We start from the raw sequence: 14,301 nt of genomic DNA, 5'->3' as shown, positions 1-14,301 counted from the left end.
TTACCAGCAATGCTACCCCACCTCCCCTACCTTTTTGCCGATCCTTCCTAAATATTGTATATCCCTGGATGTTAAGTTCCCAGCCTTGCCCACCCTGCAGCCACGTTTCTGTAATCCCAATCAAATCATACTTGTTTACCTCTATTTCCACAACTAATTCATCCACCTTGTTCCTAATGCTTCTAGCATTAAGATACAAAGCCTTCAGGCTTGCTTTTTTCACACTCTCATTATGAATTAGTTTGGCCCTTTGTGTTTCTCTCCTTTGCTTATTGCTTCTCACCTTTCTACCATCTATTTCTGACTTCATATGACTTCATATGACTTGGCGTCAACAAGTGCCTCAGCAACGGCGGGGGGGAGGGGTGGTTGCATGGGCGTGCCAATGTTCTTGCAACTGGGCTGCTGGCGCGGGAGGTGTGTGGGGAGGGTTAGTTTGCACATACAGCTTTTACAGCCAACAGAGAGAAGAGATTTTCATCCCATCAGAGCAGGCTGGCTTCAAAACCAACCCATTGTGTAAATGCAGCAGACATAAAGGCAGGTGGTGAATGATAATGTTAAACAATAAACACCAACAAGAAAGCCGTAAAAACTATGGTAGCGTATGCTTTTTGTAAAAAAGCATGTCTGCTGCCCATTGTGGTGTGGAATCATACAGACCAGGTCCAAGCCCTTGGCTGGGCTGCAGTAGCTGATATCAGTTGGGATGCTTTAATCACCTTCAGCCTCCAAAAGCTGCCACCTGTTGCACCTGTGTGAATTTGGAATTGGCCTCAGTGCCCCTGGGTTAGCAAAGAGGTTCCTACTCCTGATCACTGGCCAGTGCCCACTGCTGGAAAGTGCAAACGAGCTTGGGGACGGGATATGGTTCGGTTGTGATGCACCCTACGGTTAAATATTCTGTTGACTCTCATTGTATGGGATCATTGCCAGATATTTATTTTTTTCCCTTCATATTCAGACAATGTTCCTTGGGCACCCGCCACCCTCGGCAACGCGAAGAATGACCATTTGGGCAACGTGGCAATGGGTGGTTGGTGCCCGAGAACCAGTGCCTGAGCGGGAAGGGAAGGAACTGGAGATTATCACGTTCTAGCCTGTACAATGCTCTTGGGGTCGGACAATGGTGAAAGTGCTGTAGCTTCATTCTCAGGTTCTAACTCCATCCAAAATCCAAACCCTTCCTGCATTACAGCCTCCTAGAGATGACTTATTATCCATTTCATATTGCTGAATAATATTTCACGGTGAACATTTTAAAATTGATTCTGTGATAGGGTGCACCCAAAGAGGTCTGGCTCTCGCATGGAGAGCAGGTCGCGGACTCGCAGGCCCCTAGCCTCGGTCACTCCAAGAGTTTTTCAGTCTCCTACCTTTGATGTTAAAGTTCTCGAGCATGTTGAAGGCCATCAGAGCAGTGATTCCCTGTCCATTTGGAGGAAGCTCCCAGATCCTCACACCCTAAAGTCAGAGGGGCATTGCAGTAGACAATAACAAACCTTTGCAACTGGTTATCTTTTTAATCATTCAAGTAAATCCCTTGACTCTGTCAAGTAAAGTTTCTTTTAAACTGCAGTGCTAACTGGTCCAGTAGCAGAACCAATCACTGTGTCAATGGGTCTCTTATTGATGAGCACATACAGGAAACTTTCGATTTACCGGCACCTAAATAACCGGAAATGTCGGTTAACCGGCAAAATTCAGGAGTAGGTTCAGGTAACTTTTATTACTTTTTTTACTCCATTTGTTGCTTTGCAAGGGTGTGGCTGCAGCTGTTGCTAAGCTACAGAGACGCTTACAACTTGTGCCCATTGTTCTGAGGCTGTTGCTAAGCAACAGGGTTTGTTGCTTTATACGGAGCTCTCAGCTCCGTATCTTTTACTATAGTGTTCGGTTATCTGGAATTTTTGATGAACCGGCACCACGTCAGTCCTGTCCGTGCCGGATAAAAAAAAGTTTCCTGTACATCTATATAAAAAATGTTATGTCTGCGTGTACTTCCTGTTAACTTTTTCCACTATAAATTTCTATGTCCACATTTATAATGTCAGACCGTAATTACATCCTCCTACCAGTGGAGGTACTGCAGCACCACCATGTCAGGAGTTGCTCTAATTGAGGTGTTTAAGATGATCAAAGTAGTTAATAGGGTACAGGTGTTGGACTGGGGTGGACAAATGTAAGAAGTCACACAACACCAGGTTATAGTCCAACAGTTTTATTTGAAATCACAAGCTTTCGGAGCGCTGCTCCTTCGTCAGGTGAAGTGGAGAAATGCATAAAGACACAGCTTATATAGTCAGAGAATAATGTAAACTTGATGTCTGTGTCGATATGCGCGATCTTCTTGGAGCGCTCCGAAAGCTTGTGATTTCAAATAAAGCTGTTGGACTATAACCTGGTGTTGTGTGACTTCTTACATTTGTCCGCCCCAGTCCAACACTGGCATCTCCACACCTTGGCTACTATCGACACCACAAACTGCCGGCTCAAAGTGGAGAGGATCTCCAAGAAGATTGCGCATATCGACACAGACATCAAGTTTACATTATTCTCTGACTATATAAGCTGTGTCTTTATGCATTTCTCCACTTCACCTGACGAAGGAGCAGCGCTCCGAAAGCTTGTGATTTCAAATAAAGCTGTTGGACTATAACCTGGTGTTGTGTGATTTCTTACGTTAATAGGGTAGACAGAGAGAAACTCTTTGCTCTGGTGGGGGAGGCCTGAACAAGGGGGCATAACCTTAAAATTAGAGCTAGGCCGTTCAGGGGTGATGTCAGGAAGCAGTTCTTCGCACAAAGGGTGGTAGAAATCTGGAACTCTCTCCCCCAAAAAGCTGTTGAGGCTGGGGGGGTCAACTGAAAATTTCAAAACTGAGATTGATAGATTTTTGTTAGGCAAGAGTATTAAGGGTTACAGAACCAAGGCGGGTAGATGGTTAGGATACAGATCAGCCATGATCTCATTGAATGGTGCAACCGGCTCAAGGGGCTGGATGGCCTCCTCCTGTTCCTATGTTCCTTCCTATGTTCCTAGGAGGGGGTAATTACAGAATTACAAGTTCACATAAGCAATTTTCATTATCAGTGGAGACATAGGAATTTAGAATGGAAATATAAAAATAGGGACAGAGCTTATGGGGTCGATTTTCATTAAGCTGTCGAGAAGGAGGCAGGACTACAACTTTCGGGTTTCAGTCCCGCCTACATCGATGTCTGGCCAATCCACGCGATTTTCCCTTGATTGACCTTGTTGAGCCTGCCCAGCGGGCTCAGCAGGCCAATTAAGGGCCACCCAGCAACAGGTGACATCACAGGCTGAAATTTCATCTGTCAAGAGGTCTTGACAAATGAAATATCAGTGTTTCACAGCTGTTTGAAGCTGTCAAACACTGACAGTCTGACTTCTAACCTGAGTCCTTCTACACAGACTCAGTTAGAACTCTCATCGGCACTAAAAGCTGAAGGCTGTCACTTTTGACAGATCGCTGCCATTCAGCTTTCAGTGCCAGCTGAGTGATGGACTCCCGACGCCTACAGGAAGAAAGGCTGTTAAGGTAAGTACAGGTAATTTAAACTTCTTTACACACTTTAGACACACCAAACACACTTTCCTTTGCACTCATGCACCCATCACTCACCTGAACACCGACATCGCGACCCCTCCAAGTCCTTCAACCCGACGGCCCGACTCCTCTAACCTGGTGTGGTTTGGAGCCGTCGGGAATCCCACACGAGACCTCTCAAAATAGGGATTAGGCTAAAAACTGCCTGTTAACTACCTGTTAACAGGCAGTTAATTGGCACGAATCCCTTCCCGCCTCGAGTCGGCGGGTCCCAGTGTGGGGCGGGTAGCCGCCTCCTCTGAAACTTACGTGGAGGTGGGTTTTGGGCGGGATAGTGTTGGGACCCCTGAATTCGGGATTTTTGCCCCCCGCCTGCCTAAAAGCCCGCCTCACGGCACACTAAAAATCTAGGCCTATGACTTTAAAATGGCGAATGAATAACCTAGTCCAATTATCTCGTACTACGCCTGAAGACTACACTTGGTCGTGACTCCAACATCACTCCAGATCAACTAGTCTTGTGTTCATTGTTAATCATTGGATTTACACTTCTCATCAATTGTTCATAATACTGTACTGATAAGCAGTGTAAGTAAAATTACTCATACAATCCTATTGAGTGACAAGTTTACAATTTGTTCTACAGTATAAAATACTAGCTGGGGAGCCCCGCGTTGTGAGGGCAATTTTGGGGCACTTGGTCTCCCTGCCCATGTGTGTCCCCCCTCTCCCTGTCATGTCCTCTCCCTGTCCTATCCCTCCCGCCCCTCCCCTCCCCTCCTCTCCCTCCCCTCCCCTCCTCTCCCTCCCTCCCCTCCCCTCCCTCCCTTCCTCTCCCTCCCTCCCCTCCTCTCCCTCCCTCCCCTCCCCTCCCTCCCTCCCTCCCCTCCCCTCCTCTCCCTCCCTCCCCTGTCTCCCTCCCCTCACCCACCCCCACCCCTCCCCTCCCCCACTCCCCTCTGTCCCTCTCTCCGGCCCCTCCCCCTGCCTAGCACCTGAGGTCCGGAGCTGAGGTCCCCCGCGTATCGTGCGGCTGATGGACGGCCGCTGTGGGCGGGCGGGTGGCGCATGCGCGGTCAGTGCGGGCGGCGCATGCGCGGTCAGTGCAGGCGGCGCATGCGCGGTCAGTGCGGGCGGCGCATGCGCGGTCAGTGCGGGCGGCGAATGCGCGGTCAGTGCGGGCGGCGCATGCGTGCTCAGTGCGGGCGGCGCGAGCCCACTGCGATTTCCCGAGGCTCGCCCCCCCCGCGATTTCCCGAGGCTCTCCACCACCCCCCCCCGCGATTTCCCGAGGCTCTCCCCCCCCCCCGCAATTTCCCGAGGCTCTCCCCCGCCCCCGCGATTTCCCGAGGCTCTCCCCCCCCGCGATTTCCCGAGGCTCTCCCCCCGCGCGATTTCCCGAGGCTCTCCCCCCCCCCCGCAATTTCCCGAGGCTCTCCCCCCCCCGCGATTTCCCGAGGCTCTCCCCCCCCCATTAAGTTGTTATTTAATTCCCTAACACATCATTAAAATATTTACCTTAGTTCCCTAACACACAGAAAGTGTGGGGGAAAAAATTGTGAAAAATCAAGATGGCGGCCACTCACCTCGGTTCAGAAGGATAAGGCCCGCCCACACAGGTCGACCGGTCAGGTCACCGAAGCGTAGGATTGGTCAATCGTCGAGTCACTCGACACTCAACTGTAGGATGGCACGCGCCCGTCCGATTGGTCGACCTCGACGTCACGCGGTCGCTAAGGAGATGTTAATGAGCGGAACGCTGAACGTTTTTCGGATATCGCGGGCGGGATTTTTGTCCGGCCGAAACGTAAATACGCCTATGACCGGTCTGGAATCGCAAGCTTTCTTTTGAGGCGACGCGCGCGTCGGTACGCTCTCTAACTTTCAAACGTATAGAGAACAGGCGGACAGACAGACATCCGGACAGACAGAAGAGCCACTTTATATATATAGACTAGCTGGGGTGAGCCCGGCGTTGCCGAGGCTTTTTCGAGGGCATGTTGTTGTTGGAAGAGAGAGAGCGACTGGGGGGGTGGGGGGGGGAACAGAGAGAGACTGGGGGGGGGAAACAGAGAGAGACGGGGGGGAACAGAGAGAGACTGGGGGGGGAAACAGAGAGAGACTGGGGGGAGGGGGGAAGAGAGAGAGACGGGGGGGATCAGAGAGAGACTGGGGGGGGGAACAGAGAAGCTCACCCCCCCGCGATTTCCCGAGGCTCTCCCCCCCGCGATTTCCCGAGGCTCTCCCCCCCCCGCGATTTCCCGAGGCTCTCCTCCCCCCCGCGATTTCCCAAGGCTCTCCCCCCCGCGATTTCCCGAGGCTCCCCCCCCGCGATTTCCCGAGGCTCTCCCCCCCGCGATTTCCCGAGGCTCTCCCCCCCCGCGATTTCCCGAGGCTCTCCCCCCCCGCGATTTCCCAAGGCTCGCACCCCCCGCGGCTGTGTGCTGGCGTCACGGGGGCCGTGCGCATGCGTGCCGGCGTCAAGGTGGCTGCGCAACTGGCGGCCTCTTCATTTTTTAAAAACTGATGCGTGCTGGCATCACGGGGTGGCGGGCCGTGCGCATGCGTGGTTGCCGTTTAAAAAAAAGCCAGAGCGGGCTCTCGCGGGCGGGCGGCGCATGCGCGGTCAGTGCCAGCGGCGCGAGGCGGCCCGCGGGGAGTAGGCAGGGAAACCCCGCGGGCTGGCAGCCGTTAGAGCGGGGAGTAGGCAGGGAAACCCCGCGGGCTGGCGGCCGTTAGAGCGGCTCACTTCGGGCCCCGACACCGTCAAACCTGAGAGGGGGAAGTAGAGAGAGACAGAGAGGGAAGAGGAGAAGGAGAGAGAGGGAAGAGGAGAAGGAGAGAGAGGGAAGAGGAGAAGGAGAGAGAGAGAGGGAAGAGAGAGAGAGGGAGAAATTTTTGGAGCTTCAGGCCTGCCTGCAGCGGGCCTGGAGACCAGCACCAAGTCCCCCCTGCGCGAGGGTGAGGAGGAGGGGGGGGTTGCTAAACACAATATAAAACTGAAATAAATTGTTAATTAACACCCTAACACATAATTCAAATATTTACCTTAGTTCCCTAACACACAGAAAGTGTGGGGAAAAAATCGTGAAAAATCAAGATGGCGGCCACTCATCTCGGTTCAGAAGGATAAGGCCCGCCTACACACGCACCGATTGGTCGACCGGTCAGGTCACCGAAGCGTAGGATTGGTCAATCGTCGAGTCACTCGACACTCAACTGTAGGACGGCACGCGCCAGGAACCCGCCGTACGATTGGTCGACCTCGATGTCACACGGTCGCTAATGAGATGCTAATGTGCGGAACGCTGAACGTTTTTCGGATACCGCGGGCGTGGTTTTTGTCCGGCCGAAACGTAAATACGCCTATGACCGGTCCGGAATCGCAAGCTTTCTTTTGAGGCGACGCGCGCGTCGGTAAGCTCTGTAACTTTCAAACGTATAGAACACGGACGGACAGACAGACATCGGGACAGACAGACAGAAGAGCCGCTTTATATATATAGATAGATACACAATCACCAAAACAAATAGTGCACCATAGCAGTTTGTAGCACTTGTTCTTAGCAAGAGGTGGCCTGGATAAAAGGTTAAAACATTGTAGCAGATATTTTCCATTGTGTGTTAGTTTTAACAAATTCACGATCACATTTACCAAGCAGCATGCTTACAAACCTGGTAAAAGTAAAATGTTTAGGCACATTATCAGGGAATATAGAGGGAACATCTTTCCAACTGAAACAAAAGCAAAATACTGCGGATGCTGGAAATGTGAAATAAAAACAGAAAATGCTGGAAACACTCAGCAGATCAGGCAGCATCTGTGGAGAGAGAAACAGAGTTAACGTTTCAGGTCGATGACCTTTTGTCAGAACTGGTGAGTGTTTCCAGCATTTTCAGTTTTTATTTTAACTTTCCATCTGACCTGTGCTATATCTGACCAGCCAACCTTCACCATATGAACTCTCCACAGTTATCCCTCATCTTGATTATCACTAAAAGGAAATACAGGAAACTCTTTTTTATCCGGCACCGATGGGACCGGCGTGCTGCCGGTTGATCAAAAAGTCCGGATTACAGAGAGGTATACTTACTAAGGTACGAGAGCCCCGTACACGGCCACAGATCCAGGCGTCCCTGTTGCATGGCAACAGGTGCAGGAACCCCGGTTACACGGCCACAGATCCAGGAACCCCGGTTACACGGCCACAGATCCAGGTGTCCCTGTTGCATGGCAACAGGTGCAGGAACCCCGGTTACACGGCCACAGATCCAGGAACCCCGGTTACACGGCCACAGATCCAGGCGTCCCTGCTGCATGGCAACAGGTGCAGGAACCCCGGTTACACGGCCACAGATCCAGGAATCCCGGTTACACGGCCACAGATCCAGGTGTCCCTGTTGCATGGCAACAGGTGCAGGAACCCCGGTTACACGGCCACAGATCCAGGAACCCTGGTTACACGGCCACAGATCCAGGTGTCCCTGTTGCATGGCAACAGGTGCAGGAACCCCGGTTACACGGCCACAGATCCAGGAACCCCGGTTACACTGCCACTAATATGAAGTAAAACTTACCTGAACCTACTCCTGAATTTTGCCGGTTAAGAGAGATTTCCGGTTATTTAGGTGCCGGTAAAAAGAGAGTTTCCTGTATAAGGAAACATAAATTAAGGCACTTACTTTATAGTCTGTGAAGCTTGGTGTAACTTGTGTGCTGGTGTGCTCCTTCAGGTCATCTAGATTCATAACTCCGCCATTCTTCTGGATGACGTCTACGACGGCTCTTGCTATTCTTCCCTCGTAGAACCCTTTCTTGCCAAAGTGAGCCAATTCCTTCACGAGAAACACAGTACAATTGCATCTTAGAAACTGTCCGCAGCATAAAAGCGCTGAATAAAAAAATGGGAGAGAGTCCTGATTCCGCGGGAAGGACATCAGTGTTGTTCACTCTTTGCCCGAGGGTCACAATCCTAAACAATGCCTGGCTCGAAGGCCACTCCCAGAAACACCGCAGCAACGATACACTGGTCAGCAATGGGGCAGGACTACCGACTCCCCACACGGTGAGTTTCTGATTTCAATCATGCCACGGTGGCCAGTTGCCAAGTGGAGGCAGGAACTTCCCAAAAGGAAGAGGGGAAAATAAAAACTACGGGACTGACAGTGCTACTTTTAAATGGCCCTTTCAGTTGTCATATGGAAGGTGAGATAATCCTGCCACCTAATACCCAGTCCTTGTCATCTTCTGTTACATAGAAACATAGAAGATAGGAGCGGGAGTAGGCCATTCGGCCCCTCAAGCCTGCTCCGCCATTCAATGCGATCATGGCTGATCATCCAAATTCAGTACCCGGTCCCTGCTTTCTCCCCATACCCCTTGATCCCTTTAGCCTTAAGAAATATATCCAACACCTTCTTGAATATATTTAATGAATTGGCCTCTACTGCCTTCTGTGGTAGAGAATTCCACAGGTTCACCACTCTCTGGGTGAAGAAATTCCTCCTCATTTCTGTCCTAAATGGCCTACCCCTTATCCTTAGACTGTAACCCCTGGTTCTGGACTCCCCGACCTTCAGGAACATCCTTCCTGCATCTAGTCTGTCCAGTCCTGTCAGAATTTTATAAGTTTCAATGAGATCCCCTCTCATTCTTCTAAACTCCAGCGAGTACAAGCCCAATCGTCCCAATCTCTCCTCATACATCATTCCTGCCATCCCAGGTATCAGCCTGGTGAATCTTCGCTGAACTCCTTCCATGGCAAGAACATCCTTCCTCAGATAAGGCGACCAAAACTGCACACAATACTCAAGGTGTGGTCTCACCAAGGCCCTGTACAACTGCAGCAAGACATCCTTGTTCCTGTACTCGAATCCTCTCGCTACAAAGGCCAACATACCATTTGCCTTCTTAACCGCCTGCTGCACCTGTATGCTTACCTTCAGCGACTGGTGCACAAGGACACCCAGGTCTCGTTGCAGTTCCCCTTCTCCCAATATATTGCCATTCAAATAATAATCTGCCTTCCTGTTTTTGCCACCAAAGTGGATAACCTCACATTTATCCACGTTATATTGCATCTGCCATGTTTTTGCCCAACTACCCAACCTGTTGGGACAGCAAGAGAAAAAAAAAAGGGAATCTCTAAACTTGACTATTCCGACGCTCTCCTGGCCGGCCTCCCATCTTCCACCCTCCGTGAACTTGAGTTTATCCAAAACTCGACTGCTCGTGTCCTAACTCGCACCAAGTCCCATTCACCCTTCACCCCTGTGCTCGCTGACCTATATTGACTCCCGGTCCGGCAACACCTCGATTTCAAAATTCTCATCCTTGTTTTCAAATCCCTCCATGGCCTCGCCCCTCCCTATCTCTGTAACCTTCTCCAGCCCCACAACACCCCCCCCGACATCTTTGTGCACCTCCAATTCTGGCCTCTTGCGCATCCTCGATTTTAATCGCTCCATCATTGGTGGCCGTGCCTTCTGTTGCCGAGGCCCGAAGCTCTGGAATTCCCTCCCTAAACCTCTCCGCCTCTCTACCTCACTTTCCTCCTTGAAGATGCTCCTTAAAACCTACCTCTTTGGCTTGGTATCAAATTTTATTTGTTAACGCTCCTGTGAAGCACCTTGGGACATTTTACTATGTTAAAGGTGCTATATAAATGCAAGTTGTTGTTGTTATTGAAAACATTAAATCCCAGCTCACTCAACATCCCACAGAGCAGCAAGTTGTTATAAAAGTCAAAAGTTACATGTAGAGAAAGCCTGTCAAGGGCTACAGTTGAAGGGACCATGGATTATGTGGTACGGTGGCATAGTGGTAATGTGGTATTGTTATAGACTAGTAATTCAGAAGATGTGAATTCAAATCCCACCACAGCAATTATGGAACTTAAATTCAGTTAAATAAATCTGAAATTAATAAGCTAGTAATGGTGAATAAATGCTCACATCCCATGAATTAATAAAATAAAAACATTCCTGGCCTACAAAGTACCAGTGATGTAGAGCAGCACAAGGCTTGATACCACAACGGCAAGACAGAGATGAAAATAGTCTATGAATCTAAAATTTAGCAGTTTCTCATTCTTGCTCGTAATCTTTCATGTGAATTTACTGCTGATCAAAATACAGATTGTCGGTGCTGGGGAACAATTTTTTTTTTTATTCGTTCATTTATTGCCCGTCCCTAGTTGCCCTTGAGAAGGTGGTGGTGAGCCGCCTTCATGAACCGCTGCAGTCCGTGTGGTAAAGGTACTCCCACAGTGCTGTTAGGGAGGGAGTTCCAGGATTTTGACCCAGCGACGATGAAGGATGGGCAATATATTTCCAAGTCAGGATGATGTGTGACTTGGAGGGGAACTTGGAGGTGGTGGTGTTCCCATGCGCCTGCTGCCCTTGTCCTTCTAAGTGGAAGAGGTAGTGGGCTGTTTTGTCTTGGATGGTGTCGAGCTTCTTGAGTGTTGTTGGAGCTGCACTCATCCAGACAAGTGGAGAGTATTCCATCAGACTCCTAACTTGTGCCTTGCAGATAGTTGAACAGCTTTGGGGAGTCAGGAGGTGAGACACTCGCCACAGAATACCCAGCCTCTGACCTGCTCTTGTTGCCACAGTATTTATGTGGCTGGGCCAGTTAAGTTTCTAGTCAATGGTGACCCCAAGACATTGATGGTGGGGAATTCAGCAATGGTAATGCCGTTGAATGTCAAGGGACAGTGGTTAGACGCTCGCTTGTTGGAGCTAGTCATTGCCTGGCATTTCTGTGGCGCAAATGTTACCTGCCACTTATCAGCCCAAGCCTGAACGTCATCCAGGTCTTGTTGCATGCGGGCATGGACTGCTTCATTATCTGAGGAGTTGCGAATGGCGCTGAACACTGTGCAGTCATTAGCGAACATCCCCATTTCTGACCTTATGTTAGAGGGAAGGTCATTGATGAAGGTCAGCTGAAGATGGTTGGGCCTAGGACACTGCCCTGAGGAACTCCTGCAGCAATGTCTTGGGACTGAGATGACTGACTTCCAACAACCACAACAACCATCTTCCTTTGTGCTAGGTATGACTCCAGCCATATTAATTTCAGGTTTCCGGGGTCAGCATCAAGTATACCCAAAACAGGTTAAGTGCTGAGTACAACTCCCTCTGCTTTGTCCCAATAATGTGCCTCAGCCTAACTTCAGAAGAGCATCCCCACTGAATCCAGTTGACACCTTTCTATACTCACGCTGGTTTACCTCTGAAATAACAACAGAAAATGCTGGAAACACTCAGCAGGTCAGGCAGCATCGTGGAGAGAGAAACAGAGTCAACACTTCAGGTCGATGATCCTTCGTCAGAACTGAAAAAAGTTAGAGAAGTAACAAGATTTTTAAGCAAATGTAGGGGCAGGGAAAGGGAGGAAGGGAGGAAAGAACAAAAGGGAAGGTCTGTGATAGGATGGAAGGCAGGAGAGATTCAAAAGACAAAAGGGGTGATGGTTCAAGGCAAAAGGAGATGGGAATGGGGCAAATTAAAAAACAAAAGATGACTCTAGATGAGGTGTAAACGTTAACTCTGTTTCCAACAACCGTCACCCAAAACTTTCTGGTTCCATTTTCAACTGCTATCAGAACAGTGCCAACCAAATAAAAAGTATTCACTCCAGGATTCCTGACAGAGGCATAAAAATTGAGATAAAAACCAGAAGAACATTCTGGCTGGTAAATACACTTTCGGTTTTTAAACTTAGGGCCTAGAAATTCGCGGACTTACCGCTCTCCGTTAAGGCCCAAAAAAATGGCGGCCACCTCACTTCCGCCTGCCTCTGGCGCAGGACTCGACGGCCGCCATTTTAGTGAGGGCCATTAGCAGCACTGGCCCTAGAAATGCAAATCAGCAGAGCACGACGTCAGTTGGCGTGCAACGCCGACTTGACGCCACGCCCTGCAAACTTCGACCTTAGCCCCGAGTTCAGCAATGGGTCCTAAGCTTGCTCTGATAAGCGAGCATGCAGCCGACCTACGGATACACTATCAGCACTGCTTAAAAGGACACACAAATCTTTCAGGTAAGTTTGGATTTAAGCTTTTGGACTGGATTTTTAATATTTCATTGAAGTAGTGGTTTGGTGCAATAGATGTTAAAAGTTTTTGAAGTGTGCAGGTCGTGCTGCTGGATGCTTGCAAGGCCTCGTATGGTAAAGGAAGGCCTCTGAGAAGACAGAAAATGCTGGAAATACTCAGCAGGTCAGGCAGCATCCGTGGAGATAGAAACAGAGTTCACGTCTCAGGTGGAAATGCTGCCTGGCCTGCTGAGATTTACAGCATTTTATGCTTTTATTTCAGATTTCCAGCGTCCACTCACAGAGGGAAGAGGAAGACACAGAAGAGGAAGACGCAGAAGAGGAGGAAGCGGAAGGAAGGATGCACCCCAGACAGCCCTTTTCCGGCCGGGATATCTGGGATGGAATCACCCAACTGCAGTACCAGTGACCACAACCCCAATTCCCCTTTCAACATTTGTCCCACACCTTACCTTCCCTCTGTTACTGACCATTACAGTGTCCTCTTGGCCACAATGCTGAAATAAAAGCTACCATAAAGCAAACTTTCCAATCCAAATTTACACATGAATCAATCCAATATGACATCAAGAAATCAACTCATCACCCTTGTGCATTCCCTTAGTGACTGCCTTGTGTGTGCCTTTGCCTATCCTACTGATGTCACGCAGTGCTACCCCAATGGCTGCAGCATGGCTGGTGGAAGGCTGCTGGCTTTCAGTGGGAGACACTGCAGATGGTCTTGCAGGCCAACTTTGAGGAGCTGGTGGCTGGGAGTGTCAAATCGAGTGATGGTGTTTCTTCTTCTTCTTCTTCACTCTCCTCTCTCTCTTCTTGGTCACCCACTGGCTGGCCAGGCTGTATTTCCTGGGTGTGTGAAATGAGGGCGGCACAAGAGTGGTGTTGTGGTGAGGGGAGTGCGGGAAAGCAAGAAGGAGGATAACGTATGAGGATACCAGCATCTTGCATCCTTTCAACCCCGCCACTGTCCCAGGGCTCAGCCAAGCTGTTGCCAAGAATGGCCAGCACCGTCTCCTCCAAGGGGGTGAGGTGAAGCTAAGAATGGGAGGTGTGCCTAGTGTTTTGTAGAGACTGTTGGTAGGTGATTATGCGGTGGGGTGGCCGTGCAATGAGCAGTGTGCAAGGCTAGTGGTGCAGTTGGTAGGAGACGGCTTTTGAAGATGCATTCACTGACCTTGACCACTGGTCTGAGGTCATGAAGCTTCTTTGAGTACTAGAGACAGGTTGTAGGGGCGACACTGCTGGCAGTGTCGGCCTGGGTGATCTGGTCCCAAATCATTCTTTCTCAGAAGGCAGTTGAGCTTATGGGCTAAAAATTGCCTATTTTTATATTATTTTTATATTTTTTCATTTTAGAAGGCAGTTCCCCTTTAAGGGCTCGAGACTGCTTTCTAAAATGACAGGCTAGTTTTAAGATAACGCTGCTCTTGCTCCATGGACTCTGTGGCCACGTTATATTGGGCCTCCTGCTGAGAGTTGTAAATTAGCAGGAAGCAACAAAATACCGGTGCTGCTTGCGCTATGAATTTGGGCAGCCATTAAGTGTGGCCCACGGTAGCATCAGCAGGGTTTTGGCATACTGGAATTTCTAAGCCTAGGTTTCTTGTTCATTTTTGTGCTCACAACCTGACATGAATCAGTCATTCATGAAAGAAAGACTTATGAA

The 14,301-nt window shown here is 49.7% G+C and overlaps 1 protein-coding gene across 1 annotated transcript in view; it reads right to left on the bottom strand.

The window, feature by feature from the left end:
* Window positions 1–14,301, bottom strand: part of LOC147115529 (uncharacterized) — a 68,214-nt gene that overhangs the window by 32,813 nt on the left and 21,100 nt on the right. Inside the window, exons 5-6 of the mRNA XM_085989835.1 lie at window positions 8,255–8,407; window positions 1,377–1,464 (exon numbers count right to left, since the gene is read on the bottom strand). Coding sequence (XP_085845961.1) covers window positions 1,377–1,464; window positions 8,255–8,407 — 241 coding nt within the window. The remainder of the gene's footprint in view (window positions 1–1,376; window positions 1,465–8,254; window positions 8,408–14,301) is intronic.

This window comes from Somniosus microcephalus, chromosome 6, assembly GCF_052327205.1.
Source record: "Somniosus microcephalus isolate GS21.2 chromosome 6, FLI_Smic_1.0, whole genome shotgun sequence".
Classification (NCBI taxonomy): Eukaryota; Metazoa; Chordata; class Chondrichthyes; order Squaliformes; family Somniosidae; genus Somniosus; species Somniosus microcephalus.
The sequence above is the reverse complement of the archived record's forward strand: the minus strand, read 5'-3'. Positions and strand labels throughout refer to the sequence as shown.